The sequence below is a fragment of the Schistocerca americana genome, chromosome 1, assembly GCF_021461395.2.
Source record: "Schistocerca americana isolate TAMUIC-IGC-003095 chromosome 1, iqSchAmer2.1, whole genome shotgun sequence".
NCBI classification, from domain to species: Eukaryota; Metazoa; Arthropoda; class Insecta; order Orthoptera; family Acrididae; genus Schistocerca; species Schistocerca americana.
Genome location: NC_060119.1, coordinates 421,456,808 through 421,478,204, shown reverse-complemented (window position 1 = coordinate 421,478,204; position 21,397 = coordinate 421,456,808). Strand labels below are relative to the sequence as shown.

General features: G+C 44.2%; 1 protein-coding gene across 3 annotated transcripts in view; it reads right to left on the bottom strand.

Moving 5' to 3' along the window:
* The window catches only part of LOC124602490 (2-oxoglutarate-dependent dioxygenase htyE-like), a 185,273-nt gene that overhangs the window by 134,517 nt on the left and 29,359 nt on the right, over positions 1 to 21,397 (bottom strand). The window contains exon 1 of one of the 3 annotated variants that reach the window (XM_047136325.1): positions 14,006 to 14,131. The exons of the other annotated variants lie outside the window; for them this stretch is intronic. Coding sequence (XP_046992281.1) covers positions 14,006 to 14,036 — 31 coding nt within the window. The 5' untranslated portion in view covers positions 14,037 to 14,131. Of the gene's footprint in view, positions 1 to 14,005; positions 14,132 to 21,397 lie in introns of those variants that run through there. 3 annotated transcript variants of the gene reach the window in all.

Here is a 21,397-nt window from a genome sequence, read left to right as displayed (position 1 = left end):
CCGCGTCCGGCCATCCTGATTTACGTTTTCCGTGATTTCCCTAAATCGCTCCAGGCAAATGCAGGGATGGTTCCTCTCAAAGGTAACGGCCGACTTCCTTCCCCGTCCTTCCCTAATCCGATGAGACCGATGACCTCGCTGTCTGGTCTCCTTCCCCAAACAACCCAACCCATTCCTCTCAACAGCGAGTAGTTCGCTTTCCGTAATGTTCGCACATCCATTGACAATGCGCTGATCCATGTTGTCAGGCGTTGTCGGTGGATCACGACAGCAAATATCCTTCAAATTTCCCCACAGAAAGAAATCCGGGGACGTCAGATCAGGTGAACGTGCGGGCCATGGTATGTTGCTCCGAGGCCATGGTATGGTGCTTCGACGACCAATCCACCTGTCATGAAATATGCTATTCAATACCGCTTCAACCGCACGCGAGCTAAGTACACCGCCATTCTGTCATGCAGTGAAACATCTTGTAGTAACAGCGAAAGAACATTACGTAGATAATCAGCATACATTGCACCATTTAGATTGCCATCGATAAAATGGAGGCCAATTATCCTTCCTCCCACAATGCCGCACCGTACATTAACCCGGCAAGGTAGCTGATGTTCCACTTGTCGCAACCATCGTGGATTTTCCGTTGCCCAATAGTGCAGATTATGCCGGTTTACGTTACCGCTGTTGGTGAATGACGCTTCGTCGCTAAATAGAACGCGCGCAAAAAATCTGTCATCGTCCCGTAACTTCTCTTGTGCCCAGTGGCAGAACTGTACACGACGTTCAAAGTCGTCGCCATGCAGTTCCTGGCGCATAGAAATATAGTACGATTGCAATCGATGTTGATGTAACATTCTTAACACCGACGTTTTTGAGATTCCCGATTCTCACGCAATTTGTCTGCGGATTAGCCGCGACAGCAGCTAGAACAACTACTTGGGCATCATCATTTGTTGCAGGTCGTGGTTGACGTTTCACATGTGGCTGAACACTTCCTGTTTCCTTAAATAACGTAACTATCCGGCGAACGGTCCGGACACTTGGATGATGTCGTCCAGGATACCGAGCAGCATACATAGCACACTCCCGGTGGGCATTTTGATCACAATAGCCATACATCAACACGATATTGACCTTTTCCGCAATTGGTAAACGCTCCAATTTAACACGGGTAATGTATCACGAAGCAAATACCGTCCGCACTGGCGGAATGTTACGTGATACCACGTACTTATACGTTTGTGACTATTACAGCGCCATCTATCACAAAGCGAAAAAAGTGGTCCAACTAAAACATTCATATTTCTTTACGTACTACACGAATATGTAAAAAAAGGGGGGTTCCTATTTAAAAAAACGCAGTTGATATCCGTTTGATCTGTGGCAGCGCCATTTAGCGGGCCAACCACAGCACCATCTGGTCTTCCCGTTCAAGCTAGACGAGTTTCGTTCTTTGTAGTTTTTTCGTTTGATGCTTAGTTTGTGAGATACTTGGCCCGGTTACTATCAATGGACCACCCTGTATATATACAGCAGCAATCTTTTAGAAGATTTTAACACGTAAAGTTTGAAAAAAATTAGCTATGCATAGATTAAACAGCGATTGCCCACATAGAAAAGTTGCGTGATCTTGATATCTGTGTATTAGAGCATGATTTTCGTTTGTATGGACAGGCTTTTTTTGCTTTGCATATTCTAGTTTTTGCCATAATCTTTCCTAAGTTTTTGCATCTGAATTTTCTGCGCCATTTTCTCTTCCCCCTATAGTTCAAGGTTTTTGCCTAAGTATCTGAAGTATGGAACTCTCTCGATTTGTCCATTTTTTTGTTATCAGCTTTTGAGTGAGACGTTTTGAGCGGATGTATTTGGTTCTTTGGAAGGATATTTGGAGGTCAAATCTTTCCGTGCATTCCTTGAGCGTTTCTGTCTGTTTTACCGCTGTCTTCTCTTCGTCTGCTAACACTGCCAGACCGTCTGCGAAGAATGCAAGAAATTCGATGTCATTATTAGGTCTCCCAAGTCGTATGGGTTTTCAATAGCTTTTGTTTTTAAGTTCTTTTTGACACTGTCGGATAATTTTGTCCAAAACCAGATTAAAAAGGGCACCAAATAGACCGGCGCCCTGCGGAACACGGGTATTGATCAGAAACGGCTCTGCCACCTGACCCATGAATTCTATGACGGACCATCGATCAAAAAGTTCCCGTTTGAGGACGTTGCTGCTCATCACCGACATGTACGCAACGGATTAAGGTGGCATTCTGTGTTTCCGACATGCGTGAGGTAGATGCGAAAACGAGAACTATGGCGGTGTTATTACCAAATGTGTCCAAATAGGATCAACGTGCTGTTATTCTCCTCTTGGCTGCCGAATGACGAACATCGGTACACATCTACTGTAGAATGCAGAACGCGTATGGGGCAGCATGTCTGTCGCAAACCAGCATTGTGGAGCGCACTCAACTGCTACAATGGCTTTATGATAACGGACGTCCTCGCATCGCTAATGTCGTAACGCAGGAGCTGCGACAGCTCAAGTGGGAGACAGTCGAGCACCCGCCCTGTAGTTCTGATCTCTTTCCATGCGATTATCACACCTTCGGTCCCTTAAAAATGTCCGTGAAGGGTCGGCGATTCCTGTCGGACTGTGCAGCAGACAGTTAGGGACTTCTTCATGTAGCGGGACACGGTGTTTTCCCAAACGGTATCTTCAACTTGGTGCGTTGGTAAGATGATTGCTCCAATGTTCACGGCGATTTGGTCTCACTGGCATACCGATTCTGGACTGTACGACCATCAAACGAAAACGTTTTGATCGTCCATAATACTGTAGAGGTAGTGTTGGTGAGTATTTGTTTGATGAGTGGTTTCAGATCGAATCCTTGTTCTTCGAGGATACTAAAACTGGATTGTCAATCGACTGACTCTTACTCCTTCTTGAAGTCCACAAAGGAGCATATGATCGGGTTGTTACTGAGCGCCTTGTATTTTAACGTTGTTTTTAAACTGAATATATGTTCTATACAAGTTCGACCATTCCGGAAGCCGCGTTGACCATTCCGGATGCCGCCTTGGTATACGTCAATTTTGTGATCGAGTTGGTCCTGAACTCTTTGGAGGAGGCATGCTGACAACATTTTGTATGTAATTTGCATAAGGGTGGTTCCTCAATAGTTATTTAAATCCGTTTTGGTGTCTTTCTTCTGTGAACTGGGTGAATTAGGGAGCATTTACAATATTCAAGAGGTTTTACTGTCTACCGAATCTCTGTCATTATTTGAGTGAGTTCGTAGATGAAATTTGATCCCAAGATTTTCAGCTGTTCGGCTGCTATAGCCTCTTCTCCGCAAATTCCATTTCCATACAAAGTTTATCAAATAATTTTCATTATAAAGCAGTTGGTCGTTTACAGAAGACTGTCTACTTCATTCTTCTGTGACAATGAAATTATGGAGGTAGGCATATTACCTGGCTTCCTGCCGGCGACCGAGCGCACTGCGAACTCTTCGAATTCTGGTGTTTACATAAAGGTTAGAGCGTTCCGTTAGCTACCTACATAAACACCAAGGTCGTAGAACTGTCGTTGTTCATTTTTCGCTCATGTTGTGTGACCATATCAGCTCCCTTACATTAATGACTGTTCTGATATCGAAAATGAACCGTTCGCTTTCATTTTGTTTTTTCTATTCATCTATTTATTCGTTTGACACACAAAATACCCGTAGAAAATGAAGTTTAAACATCACCTACTCAATCACACGCTCGGTGTATATTCTTCTTACGCATTTCGCCTGTTATGATAGGCTACCTGCATTCATGAATAGTACGATGCCGCGATGTCACGTGATGTCCTCTGTTCCCAATTATCTCGTTTTCATGCTTCCTGGTGATGCGTTAATTGACATCACGGTGAACAGTACTGCAGTAACAGGATGTCTGAGTACACGTTGGCAGAGTACACCGATATTTTGTTAATTTACGGTGAAGCTCGCCATAACGGAAAGCCCGACGTCTGTACCACGAGTACTTTTCAAATCGTGTGACCCATCTCATTCCATTTTTGCCAGAGTAGAACAACGGCTGTGGGAAAGTGGAAAATTTTGAAGCGGAAGAGCAAACTGTGGTGCTCCAAGAAAGCTGCGCCATTGCACTTGATTTGCATGGGTCTCACTCGCCTGTCTGGCGCGTTCTGCATGAACAGGAACTCAACCCCTTATCACCCTCAGAAGGTACACGCCTCGCTCCCGGCGGGTTTTGTGCCACGTGTCAATTTCTGTACTTGATTTTTACACCGTTGAGTGGATTTTCTTTGTGTTTCAAGACGAATTTTGATCACTGACGAAGCTCATTTCAATAAGGAAGGTGTTTTGAACGCTCTAAATAGCCACATTTAGGATTAAGGAAACCACAAAGCCACATGTACGCTAAGATTTCACCACACCTTTAGCATCAGTGCCTGGGCAGGTATCTGCGATGGTCGTCCGATTAGGCAGCACATCCTCGCTCCCCACCTAATGAGTGCTAGCTACTTGATACTCCTGCAACAAGTGCTGGAGGAGTTTTTTGCAGATGTGCCATTGGACATTCTGGACGAATTGTAGTTCCAGCATGATGAGGCGGCAGTACCTTTTGCAGTTCGCGGCCGAAACCATCTGAACTTAGTCTACGTGGACAAGTGGATCGGTCGAGATGGACCACACACTTGGTCACCAAGATACAGATTTAATCCCTTTGTTCTCTTTTTTGTGCGGCCACATGAAGACTCTTGTTTACGATACCCCCGATCAATCGGAGGAAAATCTGATTGCACGAGTCATGGCTGCGGCAGAAGTGATTAACCATACACCACGCATGTTGGACAAACTCTATGCGAACTTACAAGGCAGATATACTGTCTGCACAAAACTTGGTGGTCCCCATATCTAACAGCTGTTGTAATATCACAGTAAACAGCAGTAAAATCTGTACATCTTGTTTCCTTGTAACATGGAAACCGACCGTTTCCGGACATGGGCTCCTTTTTAAAACTTGAGCTCGTAAGTCCCCTCTGCAACATGTTGAAGTGTGTAACATGAATATATATCGGTAAAGAGGCCGATGGGGCAACTGGGTCATGATGTCTTCCCGAAGAAATTGGTGAATATTTAATTTTTATAGTGCTGCCATACCTAAATGAAGTATTTTGTGTTAAACAGAAAAAAACACACTGTATTTCATTCATAAATATTTATGAGTAGCTAGGCTGTAAATTTTGCATGTTTTCTTCCATAACAAAGTGTTTATTTCTTGATTTTTTTAAATATAATAGAATTCACGTAAATGCTTGTTTCTGATTACCTCTAGCATGAGTGGTCCAATTACCCCTTACAGATTTATGAAATGGTGCAACACGCCATACACTTGGGGTCACCAGGTCAAATGACACCAGTTGCAATCCGTGCAGACACCTCTCTGTTGATCCAACTTTTCTCCACATATTTTCCTTTAAATGTGCAAAGTATTGGCATCATTTTACCATCAGCTGATGAACACTGTAAGACTATAGGATTTTCTCGTTCAGGAGAAATATTCTCACATTCGCTTTTGATGCTAGCTCAATCAAGACCTCTAGTGTCATGAGAAAATGAGGTTTCATCACAGTTCTATATTTGTCCTGTGTTTCCCATACATTTAGTTCTCCGACAGAGGCAGTGACCATTAAAAAAAAAAAAAAAAAAAGGAAAGAAAGTCACAGTTCGCTTGTAAGTTGACACGGTCACAACGAGAATGTTAAGTAATTTGAGGCTTTTTTGTAGAAAGTAAATAACTTTTACCGGCGCCAGGTCGTTGATCTTCGAGTCATGCTTGTAGTCTGTTTCATTTGATGTAACACTGCAAGATATCCGCACATCTTCTGATGGCAGCCCAAATACATTTTTGTCCATTGTCCGAATTTTCAGTTACTTCATCAACCTTCGGCGATAGATAAGAAGACACCACCACCACCATTACCTTACGGTAACGTGAGCCGAATCAACAGACAAAATGCTCCTGACGACTCTTATGGGGGACACATCGTATTTAGCTGGACCCAGTTACCCCAAAATTTTGATGTATCTGCGACTACGTGAAAAGAATTTTTTCGCTTGCACTTTTCTTTAACTCAGACATTCAGAGCTCTTTTCAAAGACAACATGTCAATGAGAAAAGTTTCATTATATAATAAAAGGTGGCGTTAAATGTAGTCTTTAATAAAGCATACCAAACAGCAGGCTCTAAAGTATGGGGGGGGGGGGGGGGGGGGGGGCAGTCAAATGAAAATCGAACACCCGCCACAATGGTACCACGGAATTGTTTCATTCCAAAGTAATCACCACACGCGTTAAGACATCTATCGCACTGGGAGACGAGACGAGGAATTCCTGCTTCGTAGAACGCGGTCGGACGCTCACGGACCCTCAACAGCACCCACACTTGCACTTCCTCGTCCGACTGAAACCGGCGCCCATGCATGCCTTTCTTCAGATCGCCAAAAATATGAAAATCATATGGTGAAAAATCCGGGTTGTAAGGAGGATGCTGCGGTGTTTCTCAAGCAAACTGCTGAAGCGTAGCCTTCTCCCGACTGGCAGTGTGGTGGCGGACATTATCGTGTAACAGGGTGATTCCATCCGAAAGCATTTCGACAGCCCGTGAGCAAACGGCAAAGCCAACTGTGGAAACATCCCACGCCTCCTCCGCCAAAGACTTGACTGGATGTACAAACTGATGAAAGCTTGAACTGTAAGAAGCATATTACCGATCTTCTCAAACAATTACCTTCTGCCGTTTTTGCTCTTCGTATAACTGCTGGGTCTTGGAAACAAACGAATCAGCCTCCTGACAGCCGGACGGAGTGGCCGTAAGGGTCTAGGCGCTACAGTCTGGAGCCGAGCGACCGCTACGGTCGCAGGTTCGAATCCTGCCTCGGGCATGGATGTGTGTGATGTCCTTAGGTTAGTTAGGTTTAATAAGTTCTAGGCGACTGATGACCTCAGAAGTTAAGTCACATAGTGCTCAGAGCCACCAGCCTCCTGACATATTTTGCATATTGCACTCAATAATGCCTCATAGAATAATTTTCTGGGGTAAGTCATCACTTAGAAAGAAAGTAATGATTGCACATGAGCGAGCAGTAAGAATAATATGTGGTGTTCACCCGCAGTCGTCATGTAGGCACTCTTCACTCTTAAGCATTCTAACTGCACTATCGCAGTACATATATTCAGTAATGAAATTTATCATAAATAATCCATCAAAATTTGAAAATAACTGTGATGTCCATAACTAAACATTAGGGGATAAACTGACCTTTATTACTCATTATTAAAGCTGTCAACAACTCAGAAAGGAGTTCAATGTGCAGCAACAAAAATTTTTCATCAGTTGCCCAATAACATAAGATGTCTGACACATAACAAAACAAGCTTTATATCTGAGAACTGTGATGCCCATAAACTGTGACGCACATACCTCAACGCTAGAGGAGAAACTGATCTTTATTACCCATTATTAAAACTGTCAGTGGCTCAGAAAGGAGTTCAGTAGGTAGCAACAAAATATTTTCATCAGTTGCCCAATGACACAGGATATCTGACTCGTGACAAAGCAAGTTTTATATCTTACTGAACATTTCTTTCAAACAATTCCTTCCATTCCAGGGATGAATTTCTGTTTAAAAAATTGTAGGCTGAAAAAACTAGTTTTTAAGTGCAGTTGCGCCAGTAGAAATAAAAAAATGGAAGTTCGTTAATGTTAACTCTAACCACTTTTGTATATCCCGTGAACTAATGGAAATGGAAATGCCGTGTGGCTAGGGCCTCCCGTCGGGTAGACCGTTTGCCTGGTGCAAGTCTTTCGAGTTGACGCCACTTCCGCGACTTGCGTGTCGAATCGCCTGAACTGATTGTTCCACATCATTTCGATAAAATAATCGTTCAAATGATCTATGGAACATGTAACTAACTAGCTAACTAATTAACTAACTAGCAAGAAAAGTATTTCTGAAGATCAGACATTTATTAACATCCAATATAAATTTAGGTGTGAGTAAGTCTTTTACACAGGTACTTGTCTGGAATAAGGCCTTTAACGGGGGTGAAACGCGGACGATAAACCGTTCGGACAAGAAGAGGAGTTTCTGAATGTAGTTGTAGGGAATTATGTTGAAGATTAAATGTGTGGATCAAATGACAGATGAGGAGATAGTGAATCATATTTATGACACAAATGGACTAAAAGAATGAGTCAATTGTAAGACACATCCTGAGACGTAAGGGGGTAAAAATTGCTGAGGGATACCACGGCTTGAGTGCAGGTTCAAGTGGATGCAGGTTGCGGTGGCCACGTAGAGGTGAAAAGGCCGGCACAGAATAGACCAACGAGGAAAGCTGCATCAGACCCGTATTCCGACTCAAGACCACAACGAGCACAACTTGAAGTACTAGTACGGCTTAATGCCTCAGTGGGATACAACGAAACTACATAGTATCCTAACTACATAGTATCCTAAAAATAAGGTGATATTTGGTGCTGCTTGGTTGTAAATGTCAATTATTTTTAGTAGCGTCGGGACATCAAAAAATATTGTCCTTAAGAAGTAAAAAAGGAACATAAAATCACGATAACATAATTGAAACTCAAGCAACAAACAACATAAAACTGTTTACACTACTGCCTTTCCGCTTCAAGCAAGAAAATCGCAGACAAAAATGGTTCTCGTGGAACTGGAGACAAAGACAGCACTTCTGGTCGTGCTTACATCAGGAAAAACCTGTTACCGGAGTATAGCGTTAAAGACACTTGACGCAGGATGATGATGATAATAAATTGGTCAGCAATATACACCATGAAAAAGTGCAACGGAAGAGATTTACTCATTTTCAAGTTTTTCTCGTGCAACGTCATTCCCGAATTCAAGAAGTGTCGTAGAGAGGCACAAAACTTCAGGCCTTTTTGTGCAACGTCATTCCCGTATTCAAGAAGGGTCGTAGAGAAGCACAAAACTTTAGGCCTTTATCTCTGACGGCGGTCTGTTGTAGAATACTAGAACATGTTTATGCTCGCGTATTATGGCAGTTCTGGAGACGGAAAATCTCCTGTGTAGGGATCAACATGGGTTCTGAAAACAAAGATCGCGTGAAAATCAGCTCGCTCTGTGCGTCCACAAGTCCCAGAAAGCAGTGTACACAGGAGCCCGTGTTGATACAGTGTTCCTTGACTTCCGGGAAGTGTTCGATACAGCTCCGCACTCCTGCCTAATGGAAAAAAATACGACCGTACGAAATATCAAACTAGCTGTATGACTGCACCGAAGAGTTACTAGCAAACAGAACACAGCATGTTATTCTCGACGGATAGAAATCTTCAGATGAAAAAGTAACTTTTGTCATGCTCCAAGCGAGCGTTATTTGACCATTCCTTCTCAAAATTTATGTAAATGGCCTTGTGGGTAACGTTGGAAGTTCCACGAGGCCTTTCGCGGATGATCCTGTTGTATACGCCGAAGTCCCAAGGCTAGAAAGTTGTAGAAAGACCCGCAGAGGATCGAGGCTTGGTACACAGATCGGCAGTTGGCCCTCAGCATAAACAAATTTAACGTATTGTGCATAAATAGGTAGAAAGACCCATTATTTTGCGATTACACAGCTGCAGAACAATCACTGGATGTAGTGACATCCACAAAATGTCTAGGAGTATACTTACATAGTCACTTGAAGTAGAACGACCACATAAAAGTAATCGCATTTAAGACAGATGCCGGACAGAAATTCACTGGAAGAATCCTCAGGAAATATAGTCTTCCCAAAAATGAGGAAAGGAGGTAGCTTACAAAACCCTCGTTCAACCAATACAGAGGAGCATCGCGTTTCGTTAGTGCGCGAGAAAGCGTCACGGAGTCCAGCCAAGTCAAGTGGCAGTCGCTGCAAGAGGGGCGTTCTGCATCTCGGTCTGGTTTACTGCTAAACTTCCGAGAGCGTAATTTTCGTAGAAGAGGCAACCAATATATTTCTTCTGCCTGCGTGTGTCTCGCGAAAAGACCATGAAAATAAAATCATAGAGATCCGAGGTCACACGGAGGCTTACCAGCAGCCGTTCTTCCCACGAATCATTCGCAAATAGAACAAGAAAATGGGGAACTGACACTGATTCAGAAAGTATCCTCCTCCACACATCGCAAGGTGGCTCGCTCAGTATGGACGTAGATGAAAATATAACACACTTCGAACTGAGGCTAAGCATTCCTGCAACGAAAACCAGACCTCCAGCACGTGCTCAGTGCTCCAGTGCCCAACAGGTTTTGATGTGTAGTTAAAGTAAATGCCTGGGAGTCCCTGAAGGGAAGTTCGGCCGCCTAATTGGAAAAACTTTCCCTATCCTTCGCGCCCACAGGCACCTTTCCTTCTTGAAGTATGAGAACTGTGTGCGTAAGTGTAGCTGTTAAGCGTAGGTGACTGTAACGGGCGTTTGTGTAGTGTAGCGTCGTGTTCGTGTTGGTGATGGTGAGGGAACAGACAGAATGAAACCCGGTGCCGGCACAGAGCCTACTCCTCTCGAATAGCATCGAGCGGGCCGCCGAGGTTAACGTCTGCATTCGACGGACGGATCACCATCGTCAGTGTCACAAACTCTCACTTCATGAGGCACTGCGGAGAGGCTTGGAATGGAATCCAGGACATTGATGCAAAGACTGGTGGTCAGAAACCTTACACCACCACCTTTGCTCCTCTTGCCGGCCAAATACTGGTTGCCAAAATTCCATCCATCACCACGATCTGAACCGGATCCGCGTAGAGCGTCGCACGCTAGCGACATCGACCACGGAGGCAGGTGAGATGTGCAGTGTGCAGCGGCAGCAGAAGGTGCTCCGCCTGGATACCCCTCGCCCCCAAACCGGTTCCCCCGATGTGGGTCTGGTCCCGCCCCACTTTCGCCGCCACGATCGACAACACAGCTTCCATTGCCTTCTGACTATGCGGTACAACTGCACATTTGTCAAGTGCTGTAACCTTCCGAGGGCCAAGCGTGTTTCAGGTAATACCCACTTTGTTCTGTAATGTGATTTGCAGTTACGAATAATTCCAATTTCCTGAAAGAGATGGGGTAAGCGTGACATTGAATTTCCCTTATTGGGATCAGAGCGAAACGTGATTTTTTTCCCTGTTCTATCCTGAAAATGGTTCAAATGGCTCTGAGCACTATGGGACTTAACATCTATGGTCATCAGTCCCCTAGAACTTAGAACTACTTAAATCTAACTAACCTAAGGACAGCAAACAACAGCCATCACGAGGCAGAGAAAATCCCTGACCCCGCCGGGAATCGAACCCGGGAACCCGTGCGTGGGAAGCGAGAACGCTACCGCACGACCACGAGATGCGGGCTGTTCTATCCTGATATTGTTTACACTTCTAACACAAAAATGGTTCAAATGGATCTGACCACTATGGGACTTAACTTCTGAGGTCATCAGTCCCCTAGAACTTAGAACTACTTAAACCTAACTAATCTAAGGACATCACACACATCCATGCCCGAGGCAGGATTCGAACCTGTGACCGTAGCGGTCGCGCGGATCCACACTGCAGCGCCTAGAACCGCTCGGCCACACCGGCCGGCACTTCTAACACAATTTTAGAAGTTAAAAATGTTGACCGATTCTTACCGACAGAGGAACTAAATAGAGGCAAGTTAGAAACAGTTATCCCTTTCCTTCTCCCGAGCTTGCAAGGACGTCCGCTACCGTCATTCACGTTGTCTGACGTGTCCTCCCTCACATGACACTTGTAAACTTGACCCGCGAGTATATCTTATCATTTACACCTCATACAACACTGATTTGAACCCTGTCGCTATCCTATTGCTCTCAGAGAGTTCTGACCCGGGCACTGGAACGAAAATTATACACTGCAACAGTCTTCACTTGCTTTTCCAATTGGCTTCTAGGAACGTCCAGCAAAATTAAGAATGAAAATTGTCGGAGTAATAATTAATAATTACGAAAGTCAGTCACTCAAATTTAGCAGTAACATCCACAGCAACAACACAGATTATTTATCTCTGTCAGACAAAGCCGAGTCTTCCCTTCGTGCACGCTCTCCTTTAGTTAACTGCAACCAGTACAATTTAACACACGACTGCTACCAAAATTTCCACAGCAAGGACATTTCACTCACTGCTCCTTCCACAGTACCCGACCACGGAAGTAATGTAACTATACACTTGAAGTAACTTCGCCGACCCCTACGGATCACAACTCATATCTCAAGTAATCTGCCGTAAATGACTACGTTCCCATCGCGTCCCACAGGACTTCTAGCATCCACAAAGGTTCATAACTAATACTGGAATCACGAGTCACTCCAAATAATTATTCACATCTGGTCTTTCATCTGATCAGTGACCGTTTTGTAACGCTATATTGACTCCACTGCGTCTCATCATGGCCTGCATTAAACACTGTTATTCACAACTGCCATCATAAAGTAATATTTTGTAAGAAAAGAGACACAACCTTCTAATACAAACAAGTGTGAATAAAGATCAAATGAGAGGTGCGTGTGCATAATTACTCTACGAGAAAGTCCACCGAAATGCGCATTTAAGACGGGTTACGATCGTACGCAGAGTGGGATTCATCTCACTGATCGTCTCAAAGTGCCTGTCTCCCCCTAAACTTCCTCTACAGTTCATTTTGGCCGCTGTAAGTCGCAGATTTCACTCAAGAAACTTTCAGCTCAGGTGTGCTGGTTGAGTGTTATGAATAATGCAGTCTCCGGTGCTCTGTTAAAGGGCAACTCGGATACTATACTAGATATGTACACCGTTCGGTTGAACGTGATGAACCGTACTGATTACGTACAATAGCAAATCAATTAATTATTACTCTGTGGCCTATAAAGCGTACTTGATAAGACGCTGAACTCAAAATTAGAAGGACTGGGGTCGAATCAGATCTAATTATCCGTGATTTATATAAACTGCGTTACACAAATTCTGGGATGTTTCCTTTCAGAACGTCACCCCAATTCCCTTCCTTATCCCTCCCCAATCCGAGCTTTTTTCCATCCACAATGACCTCGTCGTGGACCTGAATTTAAACATACATTTTCTTTCCTTTCTAACAAATATTAGTTATAAATTGACAACCGAAGTAGTACGTAGAGCTTCGAGGGTAACGTAATTATCCTAATTCAAAAGCGGTGGCGGACTAAAAGGTTCATCACGTCGCTTTGAAAATCGACCCACATCATTACCAGCAACGGTGCAGTGAGGCCTCGCGTATAATCGTACACATTCCAGCACAGGACGGAATTCGTGTACATCAGCTGCTGCGATTCGTGGTAACCTCATCCAATGACTTATCTTCTGGAGGCTCGTTAACTAAACGTGACACAGGGCCCGCGATGAAAAATCCATTAACAAAATCCTGTGATGGAGCTGGCCGAGATACAGACATACTGCGTACAGTTTCTTATACTATAAAAACTCCTTACACCAAAATTTTCTGTAAGATTCCTTGAAGACCGTTGGTGCTCACTTCCACTGCGTCTGCAGAAATCTTTCCAAGAACTACTGAGAAACTCGTGTTAGAGATTAACAAATGTAACTAATACAGTACCAAATCAAAATATAGGCTATTTAATTTTAATTTCATTTATAGCACTTTGCTTATAAAGCTTCACATCTGATCATTTTAACGCATGTGCTGTTGTGTTATGTCTCGATTGGCATAATTAAAGCTGAGCAAACTGCTCTCAAAGCTACACTGGTGCAGTCGACTTGACTCCAGGGCATCGCCGAAACCACAGTCGCGGGCCACGGAAAACCACATAGTTTCCCGCCAAGAGAGTGACAACCAAACAAAGCTAAGTTAAGCAGCGACTGCTGAAGCCATATTATTTCCCGTCCACCTGCACTAAGTCTGCAGTTTAGGACAATAGGAAAGAATTATTTCTTGAAAGGCGTAATGAATTACAAGTATGTTTACCAGATTCCAAGATAGCGCCTATGCAGTCCATGAAAATGCTAGAATGACCGGCACAGCTCACATTACGTAGCACGGTTAATGCTGTAACACAAAAACTGCTTGCCAGAATCGGCTATTCCCAAGTAACCGGATCTGGATACACGTACTGACAGGCCTACGCCGCTTCGTCTGCGTGATCAGTTGCTCCGTCCCTAGTGACCTTGATGGCTGGTACGTCACACTTTGACCTTCCTTCCTTAATCCCCAAACAGTACGATATCGCGGCCCTCAAATATCTCTGCACATTGAGAAGGGACCTGCAAATCAAGCAGCCACGTGCCACAAGTGTCCTTGGGAAGCAAAACGAGGCGCAAAATCGCAATTACGGCAACTTGTTGTGAAGGCTTATGAGAGGAAATATCTCGGGATTACATGTAAACAAACTTACGGCCTTTCTAATTATATTCGCATTGTTACAGGTGTTACATACAACAAATAATACCGACTAATCCATAGTGTACAACACTGAAGCGCAAAAGTTGGTGAATGACGTGTACGTTGCATATAGTATGAATTAGTCGGTAAACAAACAGGGAAATGACAGGAAAATTCATCCGAAGCAAAAAAAGTCTGTTACACATGGGCTCTAAAATCCATGACTTAAGAACTATGAGCACTTCTTCATCTTAGATATTGTGAAACAAATCTTTCTACAGCAAGCTTTTTATTTTCCGTATTTTGGGAGGTAGTGGTATGCACCAAAACAAGAAAAAATTGTCTAGCAAAGATGGGCTCTTAAAATGCATGCCTAAAGAGCTATGAGAAATTGTTCAGTAAAAGAGATGTGTTCAAAAGTTGAAAAGTGCTAATAACGTTCAAGATATACACTTCGGCTTCCATATTTATTGGACATTTCTTTCTTGTTTTGCTGCATACTACCACCTCTGAAAATACGGAAAGCAAAAAGCTTGCAGTAGAAGAGATTTGTTTTACATTATCGAAGAATTGCTTCTAGCTCTTAGAGCCCGTGTTTACTAGACTTTTTCGCTTCGAATGAACCTTCCTGTCATATCGCCGTATACTGACCATTCCTGCTGGGACGCCCTGTATTTATCCTATTGAATATATTGGGAAATCCGCCTACAGTCTTCTGCGCTTAGAACCCATAAACTGCCAACAAATGTTTCTCCATAGCTACCGAGCGTGGCGCAATGGATTCGCAGTCATACAAAGATAGATTTTTCATGGTTTCGCTAAACTACTTAAGGCAAATAGCGGAATGGTTCCTTTGGAAAGGACAAGGCCGACTTTCTTCCCCGTTTTTCTCCAAATGCGAGATAGTAAGCTTTCTCTGGCGACGATGTAGTCATGTTCCTCATTTCCCTCTTCGCAGATCCTTTAGATACAAATGGAAGAGAGATTGCGGTTTCATGTCCCATCGGCGAGTGTCTGCAGCGATTTAGAGGAACCATGGAAAAACCTAAATGCGGATGGCCAGACGCTGAGTTGAACCGCCGCCGTTCGCATATGATTCCAGTGTCCCAGCACTCCGCCACGTCGATCAGTACCGAGAGTAACAAACTCTTGTTACTGATGGATCTAAGACGATACCTGTCGAAGAGCCTACTATTCATCGGGGAGTGTCAACGAGGTAACGGCACTATACATCTAAACGAGCGATTTGGAGCAGTGGTGCGGCATTGAACCCTTATCGGGAGGGGGGATATCTATTCAAATCCCCGCCCAACCATCCATATTTTGGTTGTCTGTGATTTTCTTTGAGAGAGTCGATAGATTCCCTTCCCTATTATTTCCTTCTGCGTGGTCTGTAATCACCTCATCGCCGACAGAATATTAATTTCCTTCTACCCTATGTATAACAAGTATCTGTAACATAATAATCTAAAGGTAATTGGTTGTTGTTGTTCAGTCACAGAGACGGAAGTGGCATAGTAATTAATACGTAACGCGCTGCCCTTGTTTGTACGTTCCGTCTTTCCTTCCTCAGTCCTACGTGACAATTGTGACAGAGTGAGCAGCGATACTCAAGTATCGCCAAACGAGGGTTTTGTAAGCTATTTCCTTCGTGGATGGCTCTCACTTACTGTTATAAAGAATTTCAGTATGCCGTCTGCCTTTCGTACGATTAGTGTTATGTGGTCACTTCAGTTCACTCTGTACGCATACTCGCAGATGTTTAATGGCTGTGACTGCTTACAGTGACTGTTCGACAAAGTTGTAACCAAACAATAACGGATTTTTCTGTCTCTATGTCCAATACGTTATATTTCTGCATGTTGAGGATCCCTGCCAGTTCCTACACCAAGGATCAAAGATCTGCTTGTCTTCTTGCGTTTCACTACGATCTTCTAAGTTGCGACTTCTCGGTCGGAAGACTAGTTTGGTGTAGCTCTCGATGCTAGACTGTTCTGTGTTAGCCTCTTCATATCTGCTTAACGTCTGCTACCAACATCCGTTAGAACCTGTTACCATCGAAGATAAATTTAAATGTACGGAAATGTTTCCTGAAGCTGTTTGTATGGAGTGCGACCTTGTAGGGATGTGCAACGCGGACGATAAGCAATTTAGACAACACAGACCTGGTTTGGTTCTCCCTCTACATTTCTTACCTCCCATACTTCCTTCCACTGCCAAACTGATGAATCCTTGATGCCTCAGAATGTGTCCTATCAACCGATCCCTTCTTATAGTCAAGATGTGACATAAATTTGTTTTTCCTCCAAATCTGTTCAGCATCTCGATAGTTATTCGATCCAGCCATGTAGTTTTCAGCGTTCTTCTGTAGCTCCGCATCCGTCTGAGGATTACACGGCGGCCGGTCGGTACCGTCGGGCCTTCCAAGGCCTGCTCGGACGGAGTTCAGTTCTGTAGCTCTACATTTCAAAAGCTTCTATTCCATTCTTGTCTGCATTGTTAATCGTTCACGTTTTACTTCCGTACAAAACTACACTCTATGCAAATACCTTCGCATAATACTTCGTAGCACTTCAATTTATATTCGATATTCACAAATTCCTCTTTGTCAGAAGCACTCTTCTTGCTATTGCTAGTCTGTATTTTATATCCTGTCTACTTCAGCCATTGTCATTTACTCCGCTGTCCAAATAGCAAATTTATCGACTACTTACAGTGTCTTATTTCCTACTCTGTTTCCTCTAGTATCACATGATTTGACTATATTGTATTATCCTTGTTTTACTTTGTTGAAATTCCTCCTATAACCCATTTTGAAGACCTGGCCATTCCGTTCAGCTGCTCTTGTGAATGCTTTGCTTCTATTTGTTCCTTCCACCTTTCGCCTTTCCTTATTTGCTTAGTACAGGCTTACCGTCTCAGCTGCTTCTCTTTTCATCAAAGGTCTCTAATTTTCTTATATGCTGTATCCATCTTTCTCGCAGTTTACAAGCTTCTACAGCCCCGAGTTGCTCGTCTAACCGTCTCTGTTTTGCCACTTTGCACTTCCTGGCAATCTCATTTTTCAGCCGTCTGAGTTCCCATTTGGCTACTACATTTCCTTACGACGTGATTTATGTGTACTAACGACTTTCTATCGTGAGTTAAAATAACGATACAGCAACAAAACTTCCTCCGGAGCAGAAAATAAGAACGCACGATAAAACGCGTTTGTTTAAATGAGCTATAGGCAACATGGTACGTATAGCCAACCCTTGCACGCTTTGAACTGACGATATTTCGCGTCCTGCTATCCAGTGCCGGCGAGCGCGGACAGTCGTGCAACCTTCCCGCGACTGATAACCGAGTGACGAGGAGACGGCCTCATTACGCAAGGGGCCGCGGAGTCGTGCCAGGTGGCTCGCGGCGACGCTGGCGCCGTTCTCCCGGCCACTCCAGCTCTCTGCGCGATCCGTTAAAATCGGTCACGAATCAACAACGAGCCTGTACTTCTGAAGACGGCGGTGGACCCACAACGACCTCACATCCACTGTTAGCGCTCACCTCTGTTCATATGTACATTAGCTCGCTAAAACAGTTTCCGCGAATTATGGGCAGGAATTGTAAGAAACTTAAAATTAATAAATTTATTTATTTATCGTATGGCTTTTTGACACACTGAAAAACAAATAGAGTGCAGAGAATAACATTTACAGTATAAAATCTTATAGAGACACATCTAGAACATTTATGTAATCTATCGACTTTGGAGTCGCCAACAGCGAGCCATGTGGTCTACAATGGCATCATACTACGGAGCATTCTCCTACGATGTGTCTCGTAGGCTACGGTTCTCCGCAATCACAAAGCAGCGATGGTTGCTTATTCAATTTGTGCAAAAAATGTGCACACCTGCCGTATTTCGTTCTAATTCTGTTCAGCATTGACCAAGTTTCACGTGTCAAGTCAAATCCCGACGGTTCTTGGATGAGACACGGCATATTATTATTTTGTTGTCCAGTCCGTACTTCAGTCCATGCATTAGTAACGTTGAACCGATCTTCCACAGTAATCCTTGCTGCTATTGTTGGTGGTCGTCTACAGCGAAGTCGGTAAGGATTTGCATCATCAAAATCTTGATGTACTGGTAGATTTTTATTATACACGATCTTTTTGTATTCATTCTTGAAGGTGTTTATGCGCCTTCGTTAAGGAGGTGGAATGTGACTTAGCACTGTCAGCCATTCTGTAGGTGTTGATCTGATAACGCCAGCCAACATTCTCAGGCGTTATTCATTTTTACATCTTTCTTTTGTGCATACGGGCTGTTTAGGCAAATTGGGACACAATATTCAGCGTTTGAGACAACAAGACTCTGATCAGAAAAATGTATAATGGATGCCAATGCTCCACAGATTGTACCACACAGCTTTGAATGTCGTTCTTTGTTGTTTGACTCTTTTTGTTAGATGATCCCGGGAATAACAAAATGATCCCGGGAATAACAAAATAATCGGCTTAAAGATGAGGTCGCCATTACATTAGAAGTGACACTTGAATCTATTAGACACCAACAAGAGCGTAGCCATACACTTGCATTTGCATATTGGAGAGAAGGGTGGCAGTCGTTGCTGGCAGAGTGGGACGAGACGTCTGAGAAGGCCAACTTCACCGAATGAAGTTGATACATGTGTTCAAATGATCGGTCATATGTCTCTCCAATACTTTGGCATCAAAATTTCAACTTTAGCATTCAGAATGTCAGCCAAGGGCTACAATGTACATCGCTGGCCTGTTACTGTTATCGCCGCGCGGTATTAGCCGAGCGGTCAAGGGTGCTGCAGTCATAGACTGTGCGGCTGGTCCCGGGGGAGGTTCGAGTCCTCCTTCGGGCATTGGTCTGTGTGTTTGTCCTTAGGATAATTTGGGTTAAGTAGTGTGTAAGCTTAGGGACTGATGACCTTAGCAATTAAGTCCCATAAGATTTCACACACATGTGAACATTTATTATTGTTATCGTCCGCTATAAGAGAAATGTTCGGACCTGAAGGACAGTAGGCTGGAATACTGACGCCAGGTCACTTAGAAAAGATCACCGCACGGCGTGTGAAGCTATAAGTCACTTGTGTGTCGCTCTACACTGAGGTGGAGTCATGGGATACCTCCTAATGTTGTGTCGGACCTCCTTTTGCCCAATGTAGTGCAGCAACTCGACGTGGCACGTACTCAACAAGTCGTTTGAAGTCCCTTGCAGAAATACTGAGCCATGTTACTTCCATAGCCGTCACAGTTGCGAAACTGTTGTAGATGCAGGATTTTGTGCACGTACTGGCCTCTCGATTATGTCCCATAAATGTTCGATAGGGTTCATGCCGGGCGATCTGGATAGCCAAACGATTCACTCGAATTGCCCATAATGTTCGTCAAACTAATCGTGAGCAATTGTGGACCGGTGAGATGGTGCACTGTCATCCAAAAGATCCTATCGCTGTTTGGGAACATGAAGTCCATAAATGGCTGCAAATGAACTCTAAGTAGACGAACATAATCATTTCCAGTCAATGATCGGTTCGGTTGAAAAAAGGACCCAGTCCATTCCATGTAAACACACCGCACGCCATTATGCAGCCACCACAACTTGTGCAGTGCCATGTTGACAGTTTGGGTCCATCGCTTCGTGGGGTCTGCACCACACTCGAACCCTACTATCAGCTCTTACTAAATGAAACTGAGACTCATCAGACCAGCTCACGGTTTTCCAGTCGTCTAGGGTCCAACCGATGTTGTCACGAGCCTAGGAGAGGTGTTGCAGGTGATGTCATGTTAGCAAAGGCACTCGCGTCGGTCGTCTGTTGCCACAGCCCATTAACGCCAAATTTCGCCGTACTGTCCTAACGCTTACGTTCGTCATACGTCCCACATCGATTTCCGTGATTATTTCACGCAGTGCTGCTTATCTGTTAGCACCGATAACTCTACGTAAAGTCATGGACTGTGCGGCTGGTCCCGGCGGAGGTTCGAGTCCTCCCTCGGGCATGGGTGTGTGTGTGTTTGTCCTTAGGATAATTTAGGTTAAGTAGTGTGTAAGCTTACGGACTGATGACCTTAGCAGTTAAGTCCCATAAGATTTCACACACATTTGAACATTTTGAACTCTACGCAAACGCCGCTGCTCTCCGTCGTTAAGAGAAGGCCGTTTGTCACTGCACTGTCCGTGGTGAGGGGTAATGCTTGAAATTTGGTATCCTCAGCACACTCCTGACATTGTGGATAACGGAATACTAAATTCCTAACTGTTTCTGAAATGCAATGTCCCACGCGTCTAGTTGCAACTGCCATTCCGCGTCCAAAGTCTGTCCGATCCCGTCGTGCGGCCATAATCACGTAGGAAACCTTTTCATGTGAATCACCCGAGTAGAAATGACAGCTCCGCCAACGCACTGCCCTTTTAGACTTTGTGTACGCGATACCATCGCCATCTGCATACATGCATATCGCAATCCCATGACTTGTCAGCTTAGTGTATTACTCGAGTCTCGTCACAGAAGTGAGCGTTTTCACCGTGGACATAGATCTTTGAATGTACAACACTGGATCAGACTGAGTTCAGAACTACTCTTTTCTTTCTTGTCATGAGCTTACTACAGTCACGCCGAACGAGGTGACGCAGTAATAGGAGGCTGGATTCCTGTTCGGGAGGACGGCGGTTCAAGTCTCTATCCGGCCATCCGGATTAAAGAGAAGGAAGGCTACGGTTTAACGTCCCGTCGACGACGAGGTCATTAATAGACGGAGCACAAGCTGAGGAAGAAGAAGTGAGGAAGGAAAGAGTCTGAGCCTTTTCAAGCGAATAATGCCGATTTTCGTCTAAAGCTATTAAGGGAAATCACGGAAAACCTAAATCTGGGTGGCCTGACGGAGTTTTGAACCTCCGTTCTGCCGAATACACGCCATGTGCCTTACCTCTGGAGCACCTCGCTCGGTCGTACATATTCAGGA